Below are 25,234 nucleotides of genomic sequence, written 5' to 3'. Positions count from 1 at the left end.
ATGTAGGTTTTGTCAGGAAGGTATGTGAAATAGTATGGTGCAGAAGGTTGAAAAGTTAAACAGTTTCTAAATACATTCACAAATCTGTAATATAGAGTGGAAATCTTGTATATAAACAGTTACCTATCGTAATGTGGTTAACATGGCCTGACCCTGACACGCAGTGGAGCCCATCTCCCAACTTACTATTTATAAAGTGTATTAACAACCAGCTGAAGACAAGTAAGGTGTGTGTTCGGATTAAGATGAAGTGAAAGTTGCAATGTTTTATCACTGAGTCTGTAGAAAACAAACACTTTACTTTCAGACCTTTCCACAAACAGAACATCACTGATTAATTAGAGGACAAAAGTAAAATAAATATACAAGAAAAACCAAGTGCCATAAAAAAGAGTTACAGTAGTCTTTGATAAATACACAACTATCTCAGATACAGTGAGATGTACAAAATATCACATATTTAAAATTTTACATCATTTACAAATAAACTTGTAGAGGAAGAAAAAGTTACTTTTTTTTCTAAAGGAAAAAAAAATCCCACTGGCTGGCCAGTGGTGAGTTAAACCCCGTCCCACTGTGCAAAACAAGACCCCAGTCACACAATTTCCAAAGATTTGCATTGATTTTGTTTGAACCGCACGCAATCGTCTTTTCTGAACTAGTCATTTTTTTTTTCAGAATTATTTTGCTTTTGGTCGGCAGTGACATAGATAGGGAATTCAGTTCTCTTATTTTATTTTTGGGAGGGTTGGATTGAGTTCTTTAGGTTTTTTTTTAGGAAGATGGGGGTGAAAGAGCTGGGGAGGGGTTGAGTCTGAAACATGGAGGAAAAAGGGGCAAAAGGCCAAATAGCTACAAACAAAATCCAAGATGCAATGGCAATCTGTCAAACACTGTTACTGCAAAACAAGAATGTCACAACAAAAAATATGAATCTCACTCCCAACTTAATTTTGTCAATATAGGAATTAAACTTTTTGCTTTGAGTGCTGTTTAAAACTATAATGATAGAGTGTCATAGTGAAACACAACCCAAAACTAAGCCCATCTGATTTTGAAGATAAAGAGGGAAGGATATATCAACTATTGAAACTTCCTACAGAAAAGACAATGGGGGATCTCCCACTAGCCCACATTAACTCAGGCTGGAGCTACGGGACTCCAAGAATGATGGATGATGATGCAACAAGAGCAATTTGGACTGCATGCAACCAATATCAACCACTGGACAAAAGTCTTTCCATCACATTTCATGCTGGTCACCACTTAAATAATCACAGAACATTAATTTTTTTTAAAAACCAAAACATGTTCAAAAGGGATTGCGGTATTGAGTACCGACCAGAAATATACACCCGGAATTCTCATTTATCTTTCAGCCAAACAGGTGACGGCAGGAAACATCCCATTGTTGACTGTATTTCTTAAACATAAATTATAAATGAGGACAGACATTAAACCCAGGTAGTACCGATCCACAAAGGGTGATTGTATCAGGTTTTTTTTGTCTGCTTTGCAAAGGTAAATTTGAGAAGGGACAAAGCAGGTCCTCTTCTAAAAGTTTGCACCCTGCATCTTTGTAAACCGAGGATCCTTGCACAATGCCCAGACCCGTGAATGCTTTCAGGAGAATGGCACCAACATCATCTACAAAAACCCAACTGTGGTGACATAAAGGGTCCATTCAAAAACAGGGGCAATCAAGAATCTGGACATTTAGATTGGCCTACCTGGAGTGTGTCCAGGGATCAGTTTTCTGTCATGCTAATAAAATATGAACTTTCAGAATCTGTCACCCAAAATGCATGCTTAAGATTGAGGATGTCTTCTGCTTTTACTATGGCGAAGAAATATGAAAAAAAAAAGAAAGAAGATATTTACTGACTGGTTCTCTTTTCTGAATCATTGAAAGATTTCACTGAAGGTCAGCTTGTTAACAGACATGATACCATCCTAACTCAATGGCAAGAAGAAATCTGGCATGACTGCTAAGTTATAGCAAAAAATTAGGACTGAAAGGATAAACAGAATCCCAAACCCCTAGAGTAGGGGTCCAACATTCCATTCCCTTTCAAAATCCCAAAGCAGTCTAGAATTTCTTGCAAGCAAACAAAAATATTCCCATCAAAGAATATGGAACTAAGTGATCCCAGTTCCTTATAATATAGACCTCATTCTGCAAAGATTGGGGATAACAAACACAAGAAAACCTGCAGATGCTGGAAATCCAAAGCAACACACACAAAACATGGGGGGGTCTCAGCAGGCCAGGCAGCAGAGTAAACAGTCGACGTTTTGGGCAGAGACTCTTGATCAGAATGGGTAATCAAGAATCTGGACATTTAGATTGGCCTGCCTGGAGTGTCTCCAGGGATCAGTTTCCTGTCATAGTAATAATAAGATATGAACTTTACGAACCTGGCACCTTTGTGTAGAAATAAAATGGGAGGAGTGAGCGACAGAGAGATTTGAGCTAAGATCTTGATTTGTGAGTGGTCCTGTTGAAGGGTCTTGGCCCTAAGTGTCAACTCTACTCTTTTCCACAGATGCTGCGGGGCCTGCTGAGCTCCTCCAGCATTTTGTGTGGGTAACTAGGGGATAATGCCCGATTTATACGTGTTTTTTAAAATTAAAAACCTCCAAACTATGCTCCTTCCAAACACACATTTCTTCAACATTCTGTTCTCAGTCCACAGACTAAGTTGGTGTTACAGCCTGCTCACTATCAGTAAAAAGCTTGAGGAAAACTGACAGCGGGACAGAACTCAACAGGAATTTAGTTGAAGTAGAAGTTTTAAGCAGAAGCTCTGTGACTGGAAAGTGTCCTGTACAGTAGAAGTGTCCAAATTACGGACGAGGCTCTGGCAATTTAGGTGTGATTGTACTGGTTTGCCAGTTTATTGTCGCCTGGATTTGGTGGATCTGGCAGTTTGGTAAAGTTGCTTCTTGGCACAGCTGATAAATCCCCAAACAAGCAGGTAGCAGCAACAAACTGAGGTAAAAGCGAAGAGAAAGTCTCTAGCCTCAAGGAATCATCTAAACATCCCATGAAGCCCAAAAACCTGGACATTTCTTGTTGTACAGAACTTAGTGCTGAATGTAATAGAACAGCTTTTAGTATATCCTTAACAGTACAAATGAACTGATATATATATATATATATATATATATTTATTTAAAGTCATTAATCTTTGAACTGTTTTTTTTTTGCTTCCTAGGTTGCTACATGGCTCGATTCTATTTGATAAATGCCACATGAAGGAAATGTTAGTGCTGAAACAAATGGATAACAACAACTTGAGGCATTTTGTTCACACTTATATAAATAACTGGAAGGCTACAGTTGCTCAGTTTGCTAGCTTGTAATATAATAGAGTACTGTATACCCCAATACTCCCTTCTTGAAGATTACTATGCCAAGATTGTAAGTAGATTTGCAATAAGTACTTTGTGGTTGCTTGAATATGGTAGGAGAACGGAGGGGCTGTATCACAGCAAGACTGGTCATATATTCCCCAGAAATTTACATGAGGGCTTTTCCCAGCAGTAATCAGCAAACAGGAAACCTTGCACCTTTGTGTAGAAATCAACTGAAGAAGATCAAATGGGAGAGTAGAGCGGCAGAAAGTCTGAGCACAAGAACGTGTTGATTTATGAGCTGCTCTCACTGTACTGCTTCCCAACTAAACCAGGAGAAGAAGTAAATACTCTAAGAACTAATGTATGATCTCGCTGGAATTGCAATAGAAGTTGTTTTATACGTGAGAAATGCTGCAGATGCTGGTAATCCAAAGCAACACATACACAAAATGCTGGAAAAACTCAGCAAATCAGGCAGTGTTGATGGAAAAGGATAAACAATGTTTTGGGCTGAAACCCTTCACCAGGACTGGAGGGGGGGGGGGGGAAGAGAGAGAGATGTCAGAATAAAAAAGATAGGAGGAGGGGAAGGAGGATAGTTAGAAGGTGATAGAAGTCAGGTGGGTGGGAAAGGCAAGAGGCTGGAGAGTAAGGAATCTGATAGCAGAAGGAGAGTGGACCATAGGAGAAAGGGAGAGAGGAGAGGACATGGGGGATGTGATAGGCAGATGAGAAGAGATAAGAGACCAGAGTGGGGAATAGAAGAAGAGGAGGGGAGAAAAAAATGATTTACTGGAAGGAGAAATTGAAATTCATGCCATCATGTTGGAGGCCACCCAGGCAGAATATAAGGTGTTGCTCCTCTACCCTGAGGGTGGCTTCATCAAACAAGAGGAGGCCATGGACTGACATTTTCATGATGGGAATGGCAATTAAGATGGTAGCCACTGGGAAGTTCTGCTTTTGGCGGATGGAGTGGAGGAGCTCAACAAAGTTGGCCCCAGCAGATTTGCATGTGAAGTGTTACCTCTCCTGGAAGAACAGGTTTGGGCCCTGAATGGAGGTGAGGGAGGAGGTGAATGGGCAGGTGTAGCACTTTGGGAAGGAGATTAGTGGGAAGGGATGAATGGACAAAAGAGTCATGGAGGAAGGAATCCCCATGGAAAGTGGAGCGAGGGAGGATAAAGTTATGTTTAGTGGTAGGATTCTGTTAGAGATGACAGAAGTGGCGGAGGTTGATGTGCTGGATGTGGAAGCTCATGGGGTGGTAGGTGAGGACAAGAGGAACGGTTAAGGTGGTGGGAAGATGGAGTGAGTGCGGATGTTCGGGCGAGTGAGGGCAGGGAAACCCCGTTCTTTGAAGGAGGACGTCTCTGATGTCCTGGAAAGGAAAACCGCATCCTGCGAACAGATGTGGTGGAGACGAATAAACTGAGGAAAGGGAACAGCATTTTTATAGGAGACGGATAGGAAGAGGTTTGGTCAAGGCAACTGTGGGAATCTGTAGGTTTATAAAGATATTGGTCGAGAATTTGTCTCCTCCTTATTTTCTGGCCAAGAATGATCTCCAATCAGCGTCATCTAGAAAACAAGGCAACAATCATCACAAGGAAATGTTGGAGATAAACTGGGCACGTGATGAGAAGAGAGGCCAACTCTATCATCAAGACAGCACTTCATTGGACCCCTGAAGGGCGGAGGAAATGCGGGAGACCAAAGACAACTTGGCGCCATACTGTTGAGGCAGAAATGAGGACCACAAACCACACCTAGAGAAAAAGAGAAAATGGCCAAGGACAGAAAGAGATGAGGACTTTCATTGCTGCCTTAAATGCTAGCAGTGTGACAGGCCATGACTGATGATGGAGACAGAGAGAGATGGAGAAAGGGGAGGGAGGTGTCAAGATTCATTTCTTGGGTGCTGATTTACCAGATTGAAAAGCCACTGATGTTGACACACATCACACTCAAACTACCTTATATTCAAATTCCTGGCATAACCCAGTACCAGCTACCCTCTCTCCTTTATCCTCATTCATCCTATGCTCTTACACACTATTACTCCTAACCACTTGAACTGCAATAATCTTTCCAGTAACTCTACCTACTGTTTGAATAGCTTCACCCAATGACCCTACTCACCTACAGACCTGAATTCATTCACCGCACACAGACCTTCCCACACACTTTCTAGTGACTCGCTCAGCCCTTGCAAATGAACTCCTCAGTGGCAAGGCTAACATTATTTTATCCTGCTCAAAGCTAAACCACCTTTTATCATCAATTGCTGTGCCTGCTGTTATCTGCACTGACTTGGGGATTAAAATGAAGCCCATAAAAGTTCAGCTTCATCCTGAGATTCTGCAAAAGCCCGAAGTGTTAAGTGTACAAACAAAATAATAACAATCCCAATTGTATACCACACAATCTATAACCAACTAAGCCCCAGAAAGCCAAAAGCAATTAAAACATCTTGGTGCTGCGGCCCCCTGCGTATTTACATTCATAATAGTATTTGCTATTAAACATTATTGGTTATAGTTTGATTTAGACAACACTGACTTTTAAAACTGACTACTGATGGATTATTGTAATATGGATGCAGCTTGCAGAATTCACTTATTCTCCTTGGAACACAGTTGAGTGAAGTATTGATCCCTTTGCTAATTAACTACATGCAATTAATGAAGTATGAAGATGGGAGGTTGCCGTTGTTTACCCAGTGCAACTCAAGGTATTTTCTTTCCCTTTTTCCTCCTCTCTGAAGGCCATGCACATGATGAGGTAAGAGTTCCACTAGCAGCTGTCACCTGAGCATAAACCTGCGCAGTAAGTGTTGGCAGGTTTCTTCTCCGTGGAAGAGCATTGAAATAGAGGCATTTTGTCTCTCCAGCCCAGTCCAGAATGCCTCACCAGACAGGGATCAGGAGAAGCACACAGTCCTGGTATTTGTGTTCTAAATGGGCCAGGGACAAGCAGGGTTGAGATATTCGCACTGCTTCATTTCTTGACCATCTGGGCACCTATCAGAAGCATTCTTGGAACATGGGCAGGCGAAGCTGTTAGCATGGCTAATGCTTACTGTCAATTGTCACCAAGGTCAGTGATCTTCTTAAACTGTGATACAGTTTGGCACATGTGAAGTTTTTCCCAGTCAATTTCAAAAGCAATTAGGAGGTAAGAATTTCATTCCCTCAAGAACCTTCGTGAATCAGATTTGCCATTAAAATAATCCAAGTTTTTTTTTTGTTATATTCAGTTTTGTTTTATTCCAAATTTGGTAAATTTAGTGAATTTCAACTCTTCCACCAGACTAGAACAGTGAGATCTGCATTGACTGAATCAGATCTGCCATTAAAATAGTCCACATTTTTGTGGTAAATTTAGTTTTTTTAATTTCCAAAGTTAGTGAATTTCAACTCCTTGGCTAGAGCAGTGGGATCGGCAATTTGGTCTCTGGACCATTAGACCATTGTACTTAAATATTTTACCCACATCATACCTACAGTGCTATCAAATAGGGAATAAACTGGTGAAGTTTGGCTGTTTGTCAGGAGGATGATGGGGGAGGGACTGGAAGCAAGTTATTTCCTTGAAGGAATAGACATTCATGGTTCCAAAAAGGTACAGCGTTTTTATTTTTTCTCTCTCGTAGCTCTTCTGAGAGACTGAACACCATGCTGAGCACTGAACTGTTCTAAGTTGGCCAGATCCTCCAAGAGGACCACAATCTCGTTGTAGGGTCTGAGGCTTGTGTTCCTCACTCAGCCATAGAGCTAAGCTGGCTGGAGTCAGGGCTTTATGCTTTGGCTCTTGAGAGGGTCACCCACAACAAGTCAAAGGGTACAGGCCCAGACAAAGAGTGGTGCATTAGTCTTCCATATTCAGGGATTCAGCTCAGGGCTAACAACCCTGTCTAAAACAAAGGTGCTATGGAAACAGCAATGAATAATTCTTCTGCATCTGAGTGTGATGGTATTCTTGAGTCTCCACCTCGGCCTTGTGTGAAAACCTAGGGGAAGCTACTGACATGATAAAGGGAGCCCTGAACATCGCTACAGGAGGAGGACCTTCTTTGCTGCCCTAAATGCCAGTGGCGTAATGGGCAGTAAGCAAATTGGCCAGATATACTACTACCTTTGTTTCTATAAGAATGGTGGGGTTAAGCTGCTGGACTTAAACCAGCGTTCTTAGGATACACTTGAATGACAACAGGACCAAGCCAAGCTGAAAATACACTGAATGGGACATGCTAGTGTATAAATGGAAAAGGTCAGAAATTGCTGAAGTGCTGGTTCTTATGAATCATGCCCCGTCCTAAAAGCACTGCTACATTTCAGTTTGATAACAGTGATATTGCAAGTTGAGCTGAGGAAGTGACAGAGAACAAAGTTTCCAGGACCTGTACTTATTAAGCTAAGGCATTTCCCTGAATGCCATGTGTTTCAAATACAATTTGCCCACTGAAATGAAATTGGGGTGGAGAGCGGACATTCCCCACCTCCCTCCTGAACACTGACACAAGTGATGTTACTGTCCCTGCAGGAGGTTCAGAGGGCCTCAGCTGAAAATTTTAATTGTTTAGGAACCAGAATCCCGTATACTGTTATTTCACTTCTAAACATTCTGCATTTCTGCTAATGTAAGAGTTTTTCTTTTTCCAGAGGTATTGCCAATATCAGGCTCATGATTAACATTTCTTCACTCAGAGGAGAGGACTGTGCCACCCTTGGCAAATGGTTATTTTCCATTTAGAAGCCTTGGTAATGATGCCAGCAGGCAACTTGCCAGCAAACCTAATCCCGCTCTCAACTGATGTTCACAAATTCCCACCTAGCAAGGATAAATGGATAACAGGATTCCTGGCAGCAGCGAATTAAACTGAGGCAGCCTACGACTGCATTGTTCAAGTGGCTCAGAGATGGAGCCATTATTAGATACAAGGTGGAATTCATTGCCATGGATGGCCGTAGAGGCCAAGTCATTGGGGATATTTAAAGTGGAAGTTGATAGGCTTTTGATTAGTAAGGGTGTCAAAGATTATAGGAAGAAGGCATGAGAATGGGTGTGAGGAGGGCAATAAATCAGCCATGATGGAATGACGGACAGACTGGATAGGCAAAATGGTCTAATTCTGGCTCCTATATCTTATGGTCTAATTAAACAGCATGAAATGCAGTTTGGTTTCCTTTATGGTGGCCACGTATTTTACACCTTCCTGACATACTAGGAATACCACCATGAAGGCCAAAGGATTTTGAAATCCTTAATCTTTATAATGGAGCCTTGTGAGCTGACCCCTTCATCCAAATTCCTCATGTGAATTTGCAGAACCACAAAAACTATAAGGGTTACCTGCTTATCTCATTGTTTTCATGCTAGTGAAATTGTTGGAAATTATCGGCACCATAAAGAAATGTCCTGTTCTCAGTTAATGACTTAAGCACTATTTTGTGTAAACAAAATTCCCATACTAGTCACTTGTACTTAACAGTGACAACTGACACAGGAAATTTCCTTATTAGTTAACTAGCATCTGTGATAAAGGCTCACATGTAAAGTCATTCCTTCCTGGGTCACACACGGCCGCAGATATAATCCCTGCTCCTTGTTGGGTTTGCAGATTTAAACACATTTAAGTAAATTAGTAAGATCTGAAGTAGTAATTGGTTAAATTGTACGGTGCTCTTGGAAGATTGCATCAGGAGGCATCAGAGATAGTGCCAAAATGAACCACTAGGCTGGATATCAAAGGCCCCAGTAATGAGGAGATACTAAAGAAGGCTTTTAGCCTTCAAAGGAATTGCAAGAAGGGATCCGAAATTGTATGGAAAATTACTAATTGTCAAATTAAATTGTCCAGCGTCAGACAAGCAAGAACATTATTTTGCAAAATCTACCCCATGGTGTTAATAGAGTACATTCAACACCGTCGGATTAAGTGATCCTCAGATGAGGGGAGGGGTGGTCACAAGCCATCCTGGTTGTACACAACAAGACAGGGGGGCTTCGGTCCACTCCTGTGGATGCCCTCACAGAATTCCCAGAATTTGTGGGGAGCACAGAGAAACTATATTTATCCCCATGCTACTGACATCTTGGTACTTCATGGATAAGTGTCTGGGAAAATGAAATATATTTATCAAGGTTCCAGGCTGTATTAAAAAGTAGCCCAACCGTTTAAAAAAATAATTTAGCTAAGCGCAAAACCTTTTCTTGCACTTTTATATGGTTTGACCCAGACCATTGCTACGTTTTCTACTTATTCCACACAGCCAACTATTGGATACCCATACAAAATTTACAATTTTTCTTTCTAAAAGCTTAAAACTTTTACATGTTCCATAGAAAGTTCAGTGAACGCAAGCCCATTTAAAGGTTTAAATGCAAACCCTGAGCTTTGTTGAGAAAGTGTGAATGGGCACAACCCAGGACTGCAAATTTCAAGGCTGGAGGCAAATTGTCTTCATTCACCAATTCAAGGCAACCATTCGAAGAGGAATGTGGGATCAACCCTTATAGATGAACAGAAACCAGTCTGGAAAGGGAAGATGGAAAGGAAGAAAATGTAAATTAAAAGGTAAAGATAAACCAGATAACTACATCTTCCTTTATAAATGACAGAAAATACATTTGATTTTACGTTTGACCAGTAGATGGCAGAAGTGTGACATTCAAATTACATACTGGGATTTATTTTTTAAGCCACAAACATTTGTAAGTTTCCTCTGAATTCTTCACCTTTTGTGGCAGGCCAGGTATTACTGGAAGATAGCTGCTACATGGCTCTAGCTTTGCTAACATGCCAAAATAAATCCATTTTCAGCAAATATGGGCAAACACTACATTACAGGGGATATGTGCTTGGCACACTTCCATGAAACAAGCTATTATCACTGTTTTCTGTAATACAAAGCCACATGCTTTGTGCAGACACCGAGAGTTTAAAAATGTATTCATTTACTGTTTTTCACACTAACTCCATGAAGTGAATTTTACATTGTACATCAATTTTTTCTGGGAAATTCTATCAGGGCAGATTTCTGTAACATTGGTGGTCACCTGTATCATATTATGTGACTCTTGACAGCAAAGGTCATATACACTCCAGAGAGTTTAATAGAGGGCAGAGATTGGAGGTAAATTAAAGTATTGCTGAAGAAACGTTGAGTTTTCTTTTCCCAAAGGACTGTAAACCCATCACGTACAAAGGAGCAATAAAGTAGCGTAGTGGTCAGCAGAGCGCTATTACAACACTAGTGATTGTGACTGTGTGGGTTTCCTCCGGGAGCTCCAGTTTCCTCCCACATTCCAAACACATACGGGTTAGTAGGTTAATCAGTCAAATGGGTGTAATCGGCCAGAGAGGACTTGGGCCAGAAAGGCCTGTTACTATACTGTATCTCTAAATAAAATAAATAAAAGCTCCCTGCGGTTTTATAGACTCAGTCTCGGTCTGCCACCTTGTAGAGAAACCCACAAAGTTTAAAATAAATATATTATCAAACTATATATACAGTACTGTGCAAAAGTCTGAGGTAAATGTAAAAAATTGTGTAAAGTGAAGATGCTTCCAAAATAATGAAAAGTTTCTAAATATCAAAAAATTACTATAAAGAGTAAACAGTAAAAACAACTAAATCAAATTATTATTTGGTGTGATCACCCTTTGGCTTTATAACTGCATCAATTCTCTCAAGTACACTGTTGTGTAGTTTTATAAGAACATCGGTTGGTAGTTTGTTCTAAGCATCTTGGAGAACTTGACACAGCTCTGCAGATTTTGGTTGTCTCACTTGCTTCCATCTCTCCAGGTAATCCCAGACAGCCTCAAGGATGTTGAGATCAAGGTTTCTGAAATCATATCAAAAAAATCTAGGGTGCCTAAGACTTTTGCCAATACTGTGTGTCACTATACAATATCTGCCACAAGGTGGCAGACCAAGACTTGGGAAAGGGGATTAACACAAGTACACTTTGGCCAACATGAACACCACCAAAGGTCCGCCAGGATAACCCCACTGTGTCTTGCAAGAATGCAAGGTAATGGTCGATGGGAAGTATGTATTCTGCCAAACTGTGCGTAAGACAACGTGACAGGTGTGTCAACTTTTCTGTGTTAAAGGAAGGTGCGGTTGGCTGATTATCAATGCCAATCCTGTTTTTTTCTTTTGAGCTGCGCTGCCCAGCAACCCGATTTAATCCTGGCCTATTCGCAGGACAATTTACAATAATCAATTAACTTTGGATCTTTCGACTGTGGGAGAAGATCCATGTGGTCATGGGGAGAACATACAATCTCCTTTCAGGCAGCAGCCAGGTTGCCGGTACCACTACGCTACCGTGCCAAGCCATCCAAAAGAGAGCAGAAGACAATTGAAGGAAACTTGGATGAAGCTTTTCAACCCTTCCCATGTCAGTTATACCACATATGGGGGGAGGGGGGGTCAATTACTTGTGCATGTTGAGGCATCAAAATTAACTATCTCACCAGTTAAACCACACCTACCATTTTACCATACGAACCTGGCCAGGACCCTAACTGGGCAGCAGCAGTATCTGTGCAGAAGAAAGGCCCGGCAAACTACATGCCACAAAAACCCCATGAGCAACTACACTATCCATAGGGCGCCATGAGCTGATGGCACTCGCAACACAGAAGTACTGGGCCAACATCACCCTGACCCCATATAGAATGAATCAAACATTATGATACAAAGTGCTTTTCTACCCTAGTGGGCTGAAGCTCACCTGCTCAGAGGAATGAGACCAGGGAGGTTAAACTGTGTCATACAAACACTTTAGCGAGGGCATCTGCTCCTGCACTAGCAATGTAAGCTTTGCTTGGGTGGAAGGTGACGTCATGAATTGCTTCATCATATTTCTTCCGGTGTGCTGTAATTTCCTGAACGCAGGTTTTATTGTCCAGGTTCCACAGGCGTATTGAGCAGTCGTGACCTGTGCAAACAAGTACATTCAGGAACTTAAACTTGCAAAGTCTACAATAGTGACACAACCTCTAAAAAATTAATGAGTGTTACAGATAATGATAGACATTCCAAAGTACCACTGAAATACTGTCAATTATCTCATGGCAAGTTCTCACAAAAGAGCATGAGATAAGCACAAGAGTATCAGATCATTTCCAGTAGCTGGCTGTTTGCCCCTCCATTGAGATAACTGCAGATTGTAGTTTGACAGCTCATCCAAAGTGGATTCAGTAGAGGTGTCGCCATTCTACAGAAACAATGCTCTGCGTAATTTTTCCCTGATTTGAGTACATTCAAGTAGTGAATTCACCTAATTAGCTACTGCTTGGAAACTCAGAGTGGCAGGCATCTGTCTGACAGGTGGAATATAATGGGAAAATTCTTATCAAAACTTAACTCTTCAAGAAAAGAATAGCATCATGGCTACTAACCAGTTGTTATCAAACCCCAGAGACAAATTCGGTACCCCTTCCCTAACCCTTCAGCACCACACCCTAAGGTAGTAAACAATTAAAATCATCTGTAATCGTTACTTTTTGTAGCCTCATATTTCAAGAAACCACTCAAAATAAACATAGCCAATTATCCCAATGTGAATTGTGGGATATTGCTGCATATACACTCAGTAGCCACTTTATTAGGTACACCCGCTAATTAATGCAAATATCTAATCAGCCAATCATGTGGCAGCAACTCATTGCATAAAAGCATACAGACATGGTCAAGAGGTTCAGTTGCTGTCCAGACCAAACATCAGAATGGGGAAGAATTGTGATCCAAGTGACTTTGACTAAGGGATAATTGTTGGTGCCAGAGAGTGGTTTGAGTATCTCAGGAATTGCTGATTTCGTGGGATTTTCACGCACAATAGTCTCTAGAGCAGGGGTTCCCAACCTAGGGTCCGCAGAGCACTTGCTTAATGGGATTGGTCCTTGGCATAAAAAAAGGGTTGGGAACCCCTGCTCTAGAGTTTACAGAGAAAGTATGAGTGGCAGCTTTATGGGCGAGAACGCCTTGAGACAGGTCAGAGGAGAATGAGCAAACTGGTTGACAGGAAGGCGACAGTAACTCAAAACACAATATGACACAACAGTAGTATGCAGAAGCCTATATCTGAGTGCACAATGAACCTTGAAGCAGCAGAAGATCACACTTAATAAAGTGGTGACTGAGTGTCTCCTGTCATCTGAACACCTTTCGAAACAAATGCACTTAACTTGCTATATTTTGAGATTTTTTGGTGTTTGCAGAACTTAATGCTATAAAGTGTAGAAAAATCAGCAGACAATAGATTAAAGATTTGAGCAATACTTACTTCCTGACATCAGGAATACTCCATTAGGATCTACTGCAAGAGAGGTGACGGCATCCAAGTGAGCAACCATTGAATGAACCATTTTTCCTAAAAAGTGGATTGAAGAACATCAGTCAGGAAGGAGGACAATATTGCAGTCAATCATGCTCACTCCACTATGTCTCGCACTGGACATGTTAATGGTTGTCTCCATATTCCCAAATCTAGACTGTGCTCTGTGCCTCAACTTGGTTCAAATTTCAACTCAGGTTTCAGGTGGTGTCCGGTTTCTCACATATTTCCATTAATAATTGGAGGGAGCAGCCAGGTGTCAAATTTAACACCACAAGATTATAGGCCATTCGGCCCAGAGTCTGCCCCGCCATCTCATTGTGGCTGAAGGTTAAAATTCCCTTCAAAGATCATGTTAGGGATGGAACTAGGCACACAAATATGAGGTAAACACTTCAAAATAGATTCTTAAATGCTGAAATCTTTTAAAAGATAGTCTTGCCACTCATGCTCAATAGCTTAACGATATCATGGCCTGTCTGGACCTCGAAAAAATTCATTATTCAGTTCTCAATTCGGATCTAAAGTTCCATAAGGTCTGGGGACCTTTTATCGAGTACTTTCATAACCTTCCTCTTGACTAGGGATTTTTTTTTCTCTTTCAGCTCCTTTTTTTTCCTGGTAGAAGGCATTATTATCCTCTGTTGCTGAGTGTATTCACAGTCTGGGAGCTTGGCTGTCCTGACTTATACTCTCTATATTGTGTTGTGGTTGGTCTGGAGTTGCTGTTTTTTTTTGTGTTGTGGGGCTTGGGGAGGACACTAAGCTTACTTGTCTTTAATTTAGGTGCTTTTTTTTTTGCTAAATTCTCTTCCTTTGTAACATATTGTTATTGTATGCTTAATTTTGCACTGTTTTAATGTTCCTCATTGGGATTTGGGGTTTTTAATTTGTAAATGTTTTGAAAAACTAATAAAAAAAATTTAAAAAAAAAATAGTCTTGTGCTGTGATTGTCATGAGTGGGGGGGGAACTAAAGATTTCTACTTAAGCATTATTAATTTATTTGTATTTTACTATTAGCTCTTTTGTATTTACACAGCTTATTTCTTCTGCACATTGGTTATTTGTCCGTCTTTGTAGTTTTTCTACTGTGAATATCCACAAGAAAATGAATCTCAGAATAGTACATGGTGACATATTTACATAATAAATTTACTTTGAACCTTGAACCAGATGCTTCTCCTTCAATTTTCTTTGTACATTAAAACTGGATACTGCTCAGGTTCCTGTTGGGTCCTTTACAACATCAATCATAGGAAATAAGTTTCACAGCTAACACAAAGTTTTACCATTACTATTTCATTCTGCAACATGCTGTTAAGTTGCATCTCATTACAGACACTTTGCCATCTCAATCACTGCAAGAGATTGACACAATAAGCTAATTAACTCGTTGACCCTTTTCAAACAGCCACTGATATTATGACCGTAGGTATGTTCCATCACTTTTGCAGAAAAGTTCCCATGACCAAAGATCTATCAGTCCTGAATATAATCAATTATTAATTTCTACAACATTTTGAGGTGAGAATTTCCAAAAGATTTACAACACTTGTGTAAAAACATTTTTTCTAATTCCCCAAAGGTTATAACCTCTGGATTCATTCTCTCAGCTCAAGAAAACAGCCTCTTAGTGTGAACCTAGAGGCATATCAGCCAGGAGAAATGCATCTCCTCTCCACACACTCATCAGTAACTCTACAGTTAGCACCATTTCAACATTTGGGTTTCTCGGTATCACTATTTTGCAGGACCTCTCATAGGAGAGCCACGTCTCTTAATAACCACAAAGCTTGGCAAAGAGTGCATTTTTTGGGGCTGCTGGTAAAATTCTATCTTTTAAGAGTGTACTGGTGCAATTCTACACCGTCTTAATAGACAGCATCCTCAGAATAGAAATTACTGTCTAGTTAGATGCAGCATCCTCTCACAATACACAAAAACTAGAGTGAACCGCAGAACATCAGAAAAGGTCATTGACTGCAGTCTACCATCACTACAGAAATTATAACTCCAGGACAAAGAAGCAGGCAGGAAATATTACCTAGCAAATGGACTTTTCCAAAAGCCCTTTTCTGCAAAGTGCTATAGAGCTATTAAAACAAAAAAAAACAGGTAATCTTAAAAATTTCCTCCCCAAGACAACTAATCTGATCAACCACTCTGCAGCTATTATCCCCATCACTGCACTGCAAACACGAAACTACTTTTTCTAATGATGTTTGCATTGTGAATACATCCTGGTATTTATGTACGACTTATGCACATTTTATTCCATATCAGTTCTTCTAACTTTACTTTAATAATTCTTTAGTATTGTTAAATATTGCTCTCAGCTGCATGTCGTGCAAGAACAGCACACGGATTCTTAATACCATTAACATAAATGTCAAATCAAGTTGATCCCGGATACTCTTTCAGAATATTGTGTACTTCAATGAGATCATATCTCATTCTTCGCCACAGCAAGTATCTGATCAAGAACTGCAACTGCACTATTTAAAACAAAGCAACACACACAAAATGCTGGAGGAACTCAGCACGGCTTGGAAAGGAGTTAACAGCCGACGTTTCTGGCTGAGACCCTTCTTTGGTCCTGAAGAGTGCCAGCCCGAAATGTAGACTGCTTCTTCACCTCATCCAGCAATTCATGCGTGTTGTTTCAGATTAACAGAATCTCTTGTGTTCACCATTCAAAACAATGTTGTATGCTTCTCACCTCATTTACCACACAACAGTTCTGTGCAAAAGTCTTAAATACATCTATCTCTCTAGGATGCCTAGGATTTTTGCACAGACCTGTAGTAATTTTACGTATTGCACTGTACTGCTGCTGCAAACAAAGAACAAATTTCATGACATACGTGAGTGATGATAAAACTGATTCTGCTGTGGGTCTTTATTGTGGAGTGAGAGTGGGAAGGGGGCAGGGAGAGGGGAATCATGGTTGGGAAAAGGGGAAGAGAGAGGGGAGGGAGCAGGTGTCTGTGTGTGCATGTGTTTTTGTGTGTGTGCATACACACACCCTTAAGACTTTTGCACAGTACTATATGTATCTTCTTTAAGAAATCAGTATCATTACCTGTCTTGTTATCAAAGAAGCGAATACATCTGTCATCGTGTGCAGTGATGGTGACCGGCAGCTTGGGATGAGTGACAATCCGGTTGATCTGATTAGCAGCTGAGAAAGACAGAGAAATGCAATGAATACAGGCATTTTCTTACTTATTTTTATAAAGATTCATTTGAAGGCCATTCTTCCTGGGCTGATACTAAGTTCCTGGACAGCACACCATTAGTTCATTCCCTCTCTATTTCTCCATACAATGTAACTTAATCTTTTGAAGAGGCCAGCACGGTCACGTAATGGTTAGCACAATGCTTTACAGTACCAGTGACCCAGGTTCAATTCCCGTCGCTGCCTGTGAAGAGTTTGTATGCTCTCTCTGTGACCACGTGGGTTTCCGCCGGGTGCTTCGGTTTCTTCTCACAGTCCGCAGACCTACTGGTTGGTTATTATAAATTGTTCCCCTGGTTAGGCTAGGATTAAATTGGGGGTTGCTGAGCGGCATGGCTTGAAGACCCAAAGGGCCTATTCCATGCTGTATAGCAATAAGTAAATAAATAAACTGATGAATGAATAAATAAACAATAATACAAAAGAGTTGCAGTCCAAAACAGACCCTTCTATCTGTACTGTGTCAGATCCATTGCAGGTGTGTGTATGGAGGACTCTCTTTTGGGTCTGTACGTTTTTCATCTGAACAGGCCCGCTTCCTAGCTCCCACACTGCAAGTTGCATAGGGTGTGCCGTAACTAACATGACTCAGTAAAAACACTTAATTGTTCTATTCCATTGTAGTTCTTGCTCTGTGTAATATGTAACACCAACAAGGTGTCTTCTGGAGCTCGTCACAGTTATCTGCATTCAGCTTGTAAACCCTTCCAATCCACGTACCTTACGCACAAATGTCCATCAATTCCCCTTTGATTATTTTTGCCATTAACCTACACTCTGTGCCAATTAACGATCAACGTGACTTTCCGATATAGCACAAAACTGAAGCGTGTGGCTGAACCCACAAAGTGCATGTACACTCCAGACAGTGCCTGAAGTCAGGTGAACCTGGGTCCCTGGAACTAGTCTATGGCCTCCTCTACTGCAGCAATGAGGCCACACTCGGGTTGGAGGAGCAAGACCTTATATTCCATCTGGGTAGCCTCCACCCTGATGGCACAAACACTGATTTCTTGAACAGCCAGTAGTTACGCACCCCCTCCTTCATCATTCCCTATTCCTGCTTCCCTCTCTCACCATCTCTCCTTAGCTGCTAATCATTTCCCTTCGATGCTCTTTCCCCTGCTGTTTCTTCCACGGTTTTCTGTCTTCTCCCATCAGATTCCTCCTTCTCCAACCCTGTATCTCTTTCATCAATCACCTGCCCAGCTCTTCACCTCATACCTCCCCCTCCTGGTTTCACCTATCACCTTGCGTTTCTTTCTCCCTCCCCTCCCTCCCCACCCCCACCTTCTAACTCCGGCTCCTTATCCTTTTTTACTCTAGTCCTGCTGAAGAGTCTCGGCCTGAAACGTCAACTGTTCATTCTCAGCCATAGATGCTGCCTGACCTGCTGAGCTCCTCCAGCACTTTGTGTACACATTGAGCTCTGGAAAATTGCACCTCAGCATCATGTTTTAAAGACCACCCTCTACAAAATTAACTAGGGTCAAACGAGCAGTGAGTAAGCCTGATTCTGCATTCCAAATTTTATGGAAGTTTTAATACTTGTAGACTGTGAGGGAAGCAGATAGGCAATGACATCCAAAGACTTGAAAATCTAAAATAAACTGCAGATGCTGGAAATCTAAAATAAAAACAGAAAACATTGCAAATAGCCAGCAGGTCAATCAGCATCTGTGAGAAGGGAAAAAGGTTAATTTTCATTACAAATCTGAAGAGGATTCAAGATGCTGAATACTTCCAGAATCTTCTATTTTATTTATTTTTTAACCTGTCTTAGAATTGAAACCAGGTTTCTCATATGACAGATAGGGATACTAAAAGTTCCTCCCCGTGCCTTGTTTGGCACATCGGGCAGCAACCTTACCATTTCTTCAGCAGTTCTCTATTTTACGAGGCCGAGTTGCTAGCTTGACGCTCAACCCAGCACAGATGGAAAGCTTGCAAGGGGATGTGAACCCTGGACCTCTGGTTCTGAAGTCCAGGTATGGATACCACTACACCACCAGCACAGACTCTGCTTTACTTTGGACACCTCCATTTTCTTCACTGTGACAGAAAGACGATGGCTAAATAATACTAGGTCAAAAGGTCACTGCTCTCTCCTCAATATGCAGCTGTGATTCCCCTTTAACGTCAACTGCAATTCACCTGCTTTACAATCATACCTACAACACAGAGTACTAAATGCCTAATGTCTTCACACCGTACCTATTAAAGTGGGTACTGAGTCTAAAAGTTTCACCTATGTTACAATCGGCACAGTTCCTAGCGCCAACTCCTGGGGACCACCACTAGAAAAAGGCATCCAATCATTAAAAATCCCTCTAAATCACCCTCTGTCTCCTACTGCTGAGGCAATATTGAATCCAGGTGGCCAAAATGCCCTGTATGCAAACTAAAATGACTTGCCTCCCTCATCGATACACTTGGTTCAACACCATCATTATGTGCTGTGTTGTATGACTGCAACACAGGTCTATCTGCTCACGATTGTTCTTGGCAAATTATTTTGCAGAAGTGGTTTGCCATTGTCTTCTTCTGGGCAGTGTCCTTACAAGGTGAGTGACCCCAGCCATTATCAATACTCTTCAGAGATTGTCTGCCTGGTGCTAGTGGTTGCATAACCAGGAATTGTGATATACACCGGCTGCTCGTATGACCATCTACCACTTGCTCCCGTGGCTTCACATGACCCTGACTGGGGGCTAAGCAGGTGCTACACCTTGTCCAAAGGTGCCAGTGGAGAGAAGGAGTGCCTATCTCCACATATCGCCACCCCAACACCTAAATCTAATCGATCAAATATAAAAAGAAATCCACTTCCTTCACAGGGAAAATTATGGGTGAGCAGGTAAGCCACTTGCAAACAACTCTTTATCATTTCTAAAGTTGATAGTTAGGGATTACTTCCATTAACCTCCCCTTCCCGTTTGGATGGAAGGCAGCACACCGGGTATTGATTGCAGTGCCAGTGTTCGATTCTGCCACCATCTGTAAGGTGTTTGTATGCTCACCCTGTAACCTTCAGGTATTCCAGTTTCCTCCCAGATTCCAAGTAAGTTAATTGGTCACATGTATGTAATTAAGCAGCGTGAGCTTACTGGGCCGGGACAGCCTGTTACCATACTGTACCTCTATGTAAATAAAATATGTAACTTTGAGGTAGGAATATTGCTTCTGTGTAGACGACAGGCCCTCCTTGCCTCCTCTAGCCTCCGGTCAGCTTACCACTGTCAGATGTTTTGGAATCCAGGGTGATGACTGGCTGCAGTGTCTCCAAATCGTAGATGACTACATCTCCACTGGTGAAGGAAGTCACGGCATGAGCAGGGTCACTTAAGAATGCCACAGAGGTAGGAATCCCATTTTCTGGGGGGGAAATGGAATAAAATCTGAATTAAGAATATAATCAAATTTGGGCTCAAACTGAAAAAGTAGACAGTTATACTGATTATTAAATGGGAGTCCCATCTTGTGCTGCCCCAAGGGTTAAGACAGAGGAGAGGTAACTGCTTATGATAGCTTTCTTATTACTTGAAGGTGTCCACCAAGAGATACATCATGGAAACAGGTCCTTTAGTACAGACAGTGAACCAACTACGAAAGAAACATGTTTACGTTAAACCGACTCTAACCTATTTTATTAACCTATTAACTTACTCTTTCACCCCAGTTTCCACTTTTCATATTGACACTTGGGGTAGTTTAGAGTAGCCAATTAAGCTTTTGACCTGTGCATTTTCAGGATGTGGGAAGAAACCAGAGCCGCCAGAGGAAACCCACATAATCATGGGGAGGACATAGACACTCCACACATTAATACCTTAAGCCAGAATGGAACCCAAGTCACTGCAAATGTGAGGGAGGGAGAAGCTCCTCTGTGTTACTGTTCAAAGTAAATGTTATTAACAAAGTATATATATGCCACCATATACAACCCTGAGATTCATCTTCTTGTGGTCACATTCAACAAATCCATAGAATACCAACTATAACAGAATCGATGAATGACCGCCAAACTAGGGCTATCAACCACAATGATGACAACAAAGTGTGCAAAAAGAAACAATAATATAAATAAGCAATAAATATTAAGAACCCGAGGTGAAGAATTCTTGAAAGTGAGTCTATTGATTGTGGGTACATTGCAAAGATGGGGCAAGTGAAGTTATCCCCACCAATTCAAGAGCCTAATGGTTGAGGGTCAATAGCTGTTTCTGAACCCGTGAATCTCAACATTTCAAGTTTGTGTATCAAGTGTAGTAGCCTCCCCAGTGTTTAAAAAAAACAGGTGACATTCTTGGTCTCAAAAGTTGAAGAATAACTGAATTTGGGAGATTATCTGAAGATGGTTGAATCCAAAGGAGGATCATCCAATAAAGAATGGCACAACTTTATGAAGAGACTAAAGGAAATACCTCAGCAAATGCAGACTGGATCGTTGATAGTTGAGTTGTTCTCTGCTTTTATACACTTATCAATCAGTTGGTTGGCCGTCATTACAGAAACTCAATTGTGATGTAGGGAGGGGATCGGGTCACCGATTGGTTGTGTGTCATATCTGTGCGCTGTCTGGAATTTTTGCTCACATTGGCTTATAATTAGGATCGAGGTCAGCATGTCTGTTTACAGAATTGTTTGTGCAAAACCATGCTTCTAGGAATTCTCTTGCATGCCGTGTGTTTGCTTGTACCATGACTTTCACTGATACCCAGACCAATTTATGCCCCTCTCGATTTTCATGGGTCAAGATTAGGGAGAGTTGGTCATGCTGCTTAACAGCCAGTTAACATTTATTGATCTTTGTGGATGGTTTTCTCCCAGTCTGGCCAACATAATATTTGCTGCAGTCCCCACACTAGATTTTGTAGACCACTTTGCCTCATTCAATAGCTTGGAGAGGTTAAAGACTGGAAAAATGAACATTCTACCTGTATTATGAAATTCCTAGTATTCTTTATTCTATTATAAAATACATACTATTCTTATTTTCTCCCTTTTTGTTTTAGATCAGGGGTTCCTAACATTTTTTTATGCCATGGACCATTAGCAATAATTGAGGGGTCAGTGGACCCAGGTTGGTAACCTCTGGCTTAGATCTTTCAGTACAAACTTTGTTTTAATTGAACAAAGATTAAAATCGAAGGATGATGGAGGAAAGGATGGACAACAATGTTGTATATCCAGGAATCAAAGATCCTTTTTAATTCTCCTGATCTTCACCCCATTCCAAGAACACACCCAGTGTGTGACACCCTACTTTCTCTCCCCCATCCAGCCATTGATCCATTACATGTCTCTCTTTTCAACATACCCCTCCCCTTCTCAATTATTCCAAAAGAGCTGTGCATTTGCCCTCACTCACCCTTTTCTCTGTTGTAGGTACTAACACAGGCTGGATTGGCAGCTGCATCCCATAACCTGACAGTTCCATCTGCTGAACACGAAATCAGGCGATTCTTCAGGGTACTAAACGCAAGCCCCCAAATCGTATCTGTATGACCATTTAGTGTTCTGGATAGAATGCTGTCATCTGTAAAAAAAAAAAGAACACATTGATTCAATCTGCTGAAGAATGAACTTCATGAAACAATATTGCAGTCAGCCAGGCTGGAAATAACATAACATTCAGATGGGTCCGAAAGGAGACTGATAATGTTTGTACCATATAGTGCTAAGCGATAAGCACATCAAAAAGGACAGTCAAACCACCAAAGTTTTAACATTCAATGGCATTATCAAAGCCCCGTGAGCAAGAACTGTGGGCTCACCTCGGGCATGAACATAACAGAAGCAGCCAATGTGGAACATAAGTCAGTATGACACTGGAACAGGTCATTCGGCCCACAATGCTCTGCCAAACCAGCTCTAAAGTAAATCAAAAAAAAACCCAAACACTAATCCCTCCTATCTACAACAGAATCAGAATCAGGTTTATCATCACTGGCATGTGTCTTGAAATTTGTTAACTTAGCAGCAGCAGCTTAATGCAATACATAATAAAGAAGAAAATTAAATGAGTAAATCAATTACAGTATATGTATATTGAATAGATTAAAAATCGTGCAAAAAATTGAAATAATATATATTAAAAAGTGAGGTAGTGTTCATGGGTTCAACATCCATTTAGGAATTGGATGGCAGAGGGGAAAAAGCTGTTCCTGAATCACTGAGTGTGTGCCTTCAGCCTTCTGTACCTCCTTCCTGATGAGAAAAGGGTATGCCCTGGGTGCTGGAGGTCCTTAATAATGGATGCTGCCTTTCTGAGACACCGCTTCTTGAAGATGTCCTGGGTACTTTGTAAGCTAGTAACTAAATTTACAATCCTCTGCAGCTTCTTTCGGTCTTGTGCAGTAGCCCCCACCCCCACCACCCCTCATACCAGACAGTGATGCAGTCTGTTAGACTGCTCCCCATGGTACATCTATAAAAATTTTTGAGTGTACTTGTTGACATACCAAATCTCTTCAAACTCCTGATGAAGCATAGATGCTCTCTTGCCTTCTTTATAACTGCATCGATATGTTGGGACCAGGTTACGTCCTTTGAGATCTTGACACCCAGGAACTTGAAACTGCTCACTCTCTGCACTTTTGATCCCTCTATGAGGATTGGTATGTGTTCCTTCGTCTTACCCTTCCTGAAGTCCACAATCAGCTCTTTCATCTTACTGACATTGAGTACAAGGTTGTTGCTGTGATGCCACTCCATTAGTTGGTATATCTCGCTCCTGTACTCCCTCTCCACAACGGTTGCATCATCAGCAAATTTATAGATGATATTTGAGAAATATCTAGCCACACAGTTATGGGTATAGAGAGAGTAGAGCAGAGGGCTAAGCACAGCTCCAGATTCTTACATTCTCCTTGCATCTATGTGCCTATCCAAACGCCTCTTAAAAGCCTCTTATTTATTTGCCTTTACCACCATACCAGCTGGTGGATTTCAGGCATTGACCACTCTCTGAGTGAAAAAACTAACCCCTCCTACTCCTTTGAGTCTATCTCTTCTCAATGCATGCCCTCTGGTATTAGATATTTCAACTTTGGGAAATAAATACTCTGCCTACTGTATCTGTATCACTCATAATCTTGTAAACCTCTATCAGATCTCCCCTGCGCTGCTCCAGAGAAAACAGCCCACATTTATCCAGCCTCTCGTTGATAGCACAAGCCCTTGAATCCACGCTGCATCCTGGAAAACCTCTTCTGCACTCTCTCCAAAGCATCAACATCCTCAGTGGGGTAACCAGACCTGTATGCAATACTCCAACAGTACAACGGATACAAAGAATAGAACAGCAGTTGAAAAGCAGGATGCCCTGTAGCAGCTGACTCCACCTGATAACCATCTATAACTGAAAAATGGTAGCAAGATATGTTTTCAATTTGTCCTGATGAAAGCAACTCCAACAATACTCCGAATTCCAGGATGAAACAGTCAACTTGACTGACATCTCAACCACTGACCTAATTATTAATTCTCTCCACCATCACACACTGCCTACAGTGTACATTATCTGCAAAATGTGCTGCAGAGACAGGTCTAGACTAATTTGAAACCACCTCCTAAAGTTGGCAGGATAACAGCAGTAGACACATGCAAATCAAAGTTCAAAGTAAATGTATTACCAAAGAATGTCTGTCACCATATACTTTGAGATTTGTTTTTTCATGGGCATTCACAGTAAAACAGAAATACAGCTGAATCTACACAAATGAAGTCTGATGAACAACCAATATACAAAAGACAAAGAAGTGCAAATACAGAAAAATACAATACTGAAAGCATGAATTGTAGAGTCCTTGAAAATGAGTTCATGAGATGGAGAAATAGTTCAGTGTTGAATGAGCGGAATTATCCCTGCTGGTTCAGAAGCCTGATGATGATTTAAGATTAATTATCATCATCATTACATGCTGTGTCAGACAACATGGGCGATCATGGTCATTCCATGACCATGATTGTAACTGGCAATTTATTCTGCATTGCCTTTTGCCTTTTCCTAGGCAGTGCCATTATTACTACTCTTCAGAGATTGTTTGCCTGGCATCAGTGGTCACTTAACCAGGATTTGTGATATAACCCAGGGGCTCATATGACCATCCATCACCTACTCCAATGACTACAAGTGACCCAGATCAGGGATGGTGGTGGTGGTGGGTGTTGGTAGGGGGGTGAGGAAAGCAGGTGCTACACCTTGCCCAGGGGTGACCTGCAGGCCAGTGGAGGAAGGAGCTCCTTATACCTCCTTTGGCAGAGATTTATCGCC

General features: G+C 41.3%; 1 protein-coding gene across 1 annotated transcript in view; it reads right to left on the bottom strand.

Annotated features, from left to right (window-relative positions):
* Positions 1 to 278: 278 nt before the first annotated feature.
* The window catches only part of LOC132381496 (striatin-3-like), an 84,733-nt gene continuing 59,777 nt past the window's right edge, over positions 279 to 25,234 (bottom strand). Inside the window, exons 13-18 of the mRNA XM_059950940.1 lie at positions 22,328 to 22,495; positions 20,191 to 20,331; positions 16,801 to 16,899; positions 13,666 to 13,752; positions 12,112 to 12,318; positions 279 to 9,898 (exon numbers count right to left, since the gene is read on the bottom strand). Coding sequence (XP_059806923.1) covers positions 12,149 to 12,318; positions 13,666 to 13,752; positions 16,801 to 16,899; positions 20,191 to 20,331; positions 22,328 to 22,495 — 665 coding nt within the window. The 3' untranslated portion in view covers positions 279 to 9,898; positions 12,112 to 12,148. The remainder of the gene's footprint in view (positions 9,899 to 12,111; positions 12,319 to 13,665; positions 13,753 to 16,800; positions 16,900 to 20,190; positions 20,332 to 22,327; positions 22,496 to 25,234) is intronic.

The sequence above is a fragment of the Hypanus sabinus genome, chromosome 26 (assembly GCF_030144855.1).
Source record: "Hypanus sabinus isolate sHypSab1 chromosome 26, sHypSab1.hap1, whole genome shotgun sequence".
NCBI classification, from domain to species: domain Eukaryota; kingdom Metazoa; phylum Chordata; class Chondrichthyes; order Myliobatiformes; family Dasyatidae; genus Hypanus; species Hypanus sabinus.
The sequence above is the reverse complement of the archived record's forward strand: the minus strand, read 5'-3'. Positions and strand labels throughout refer to the sequence as shown.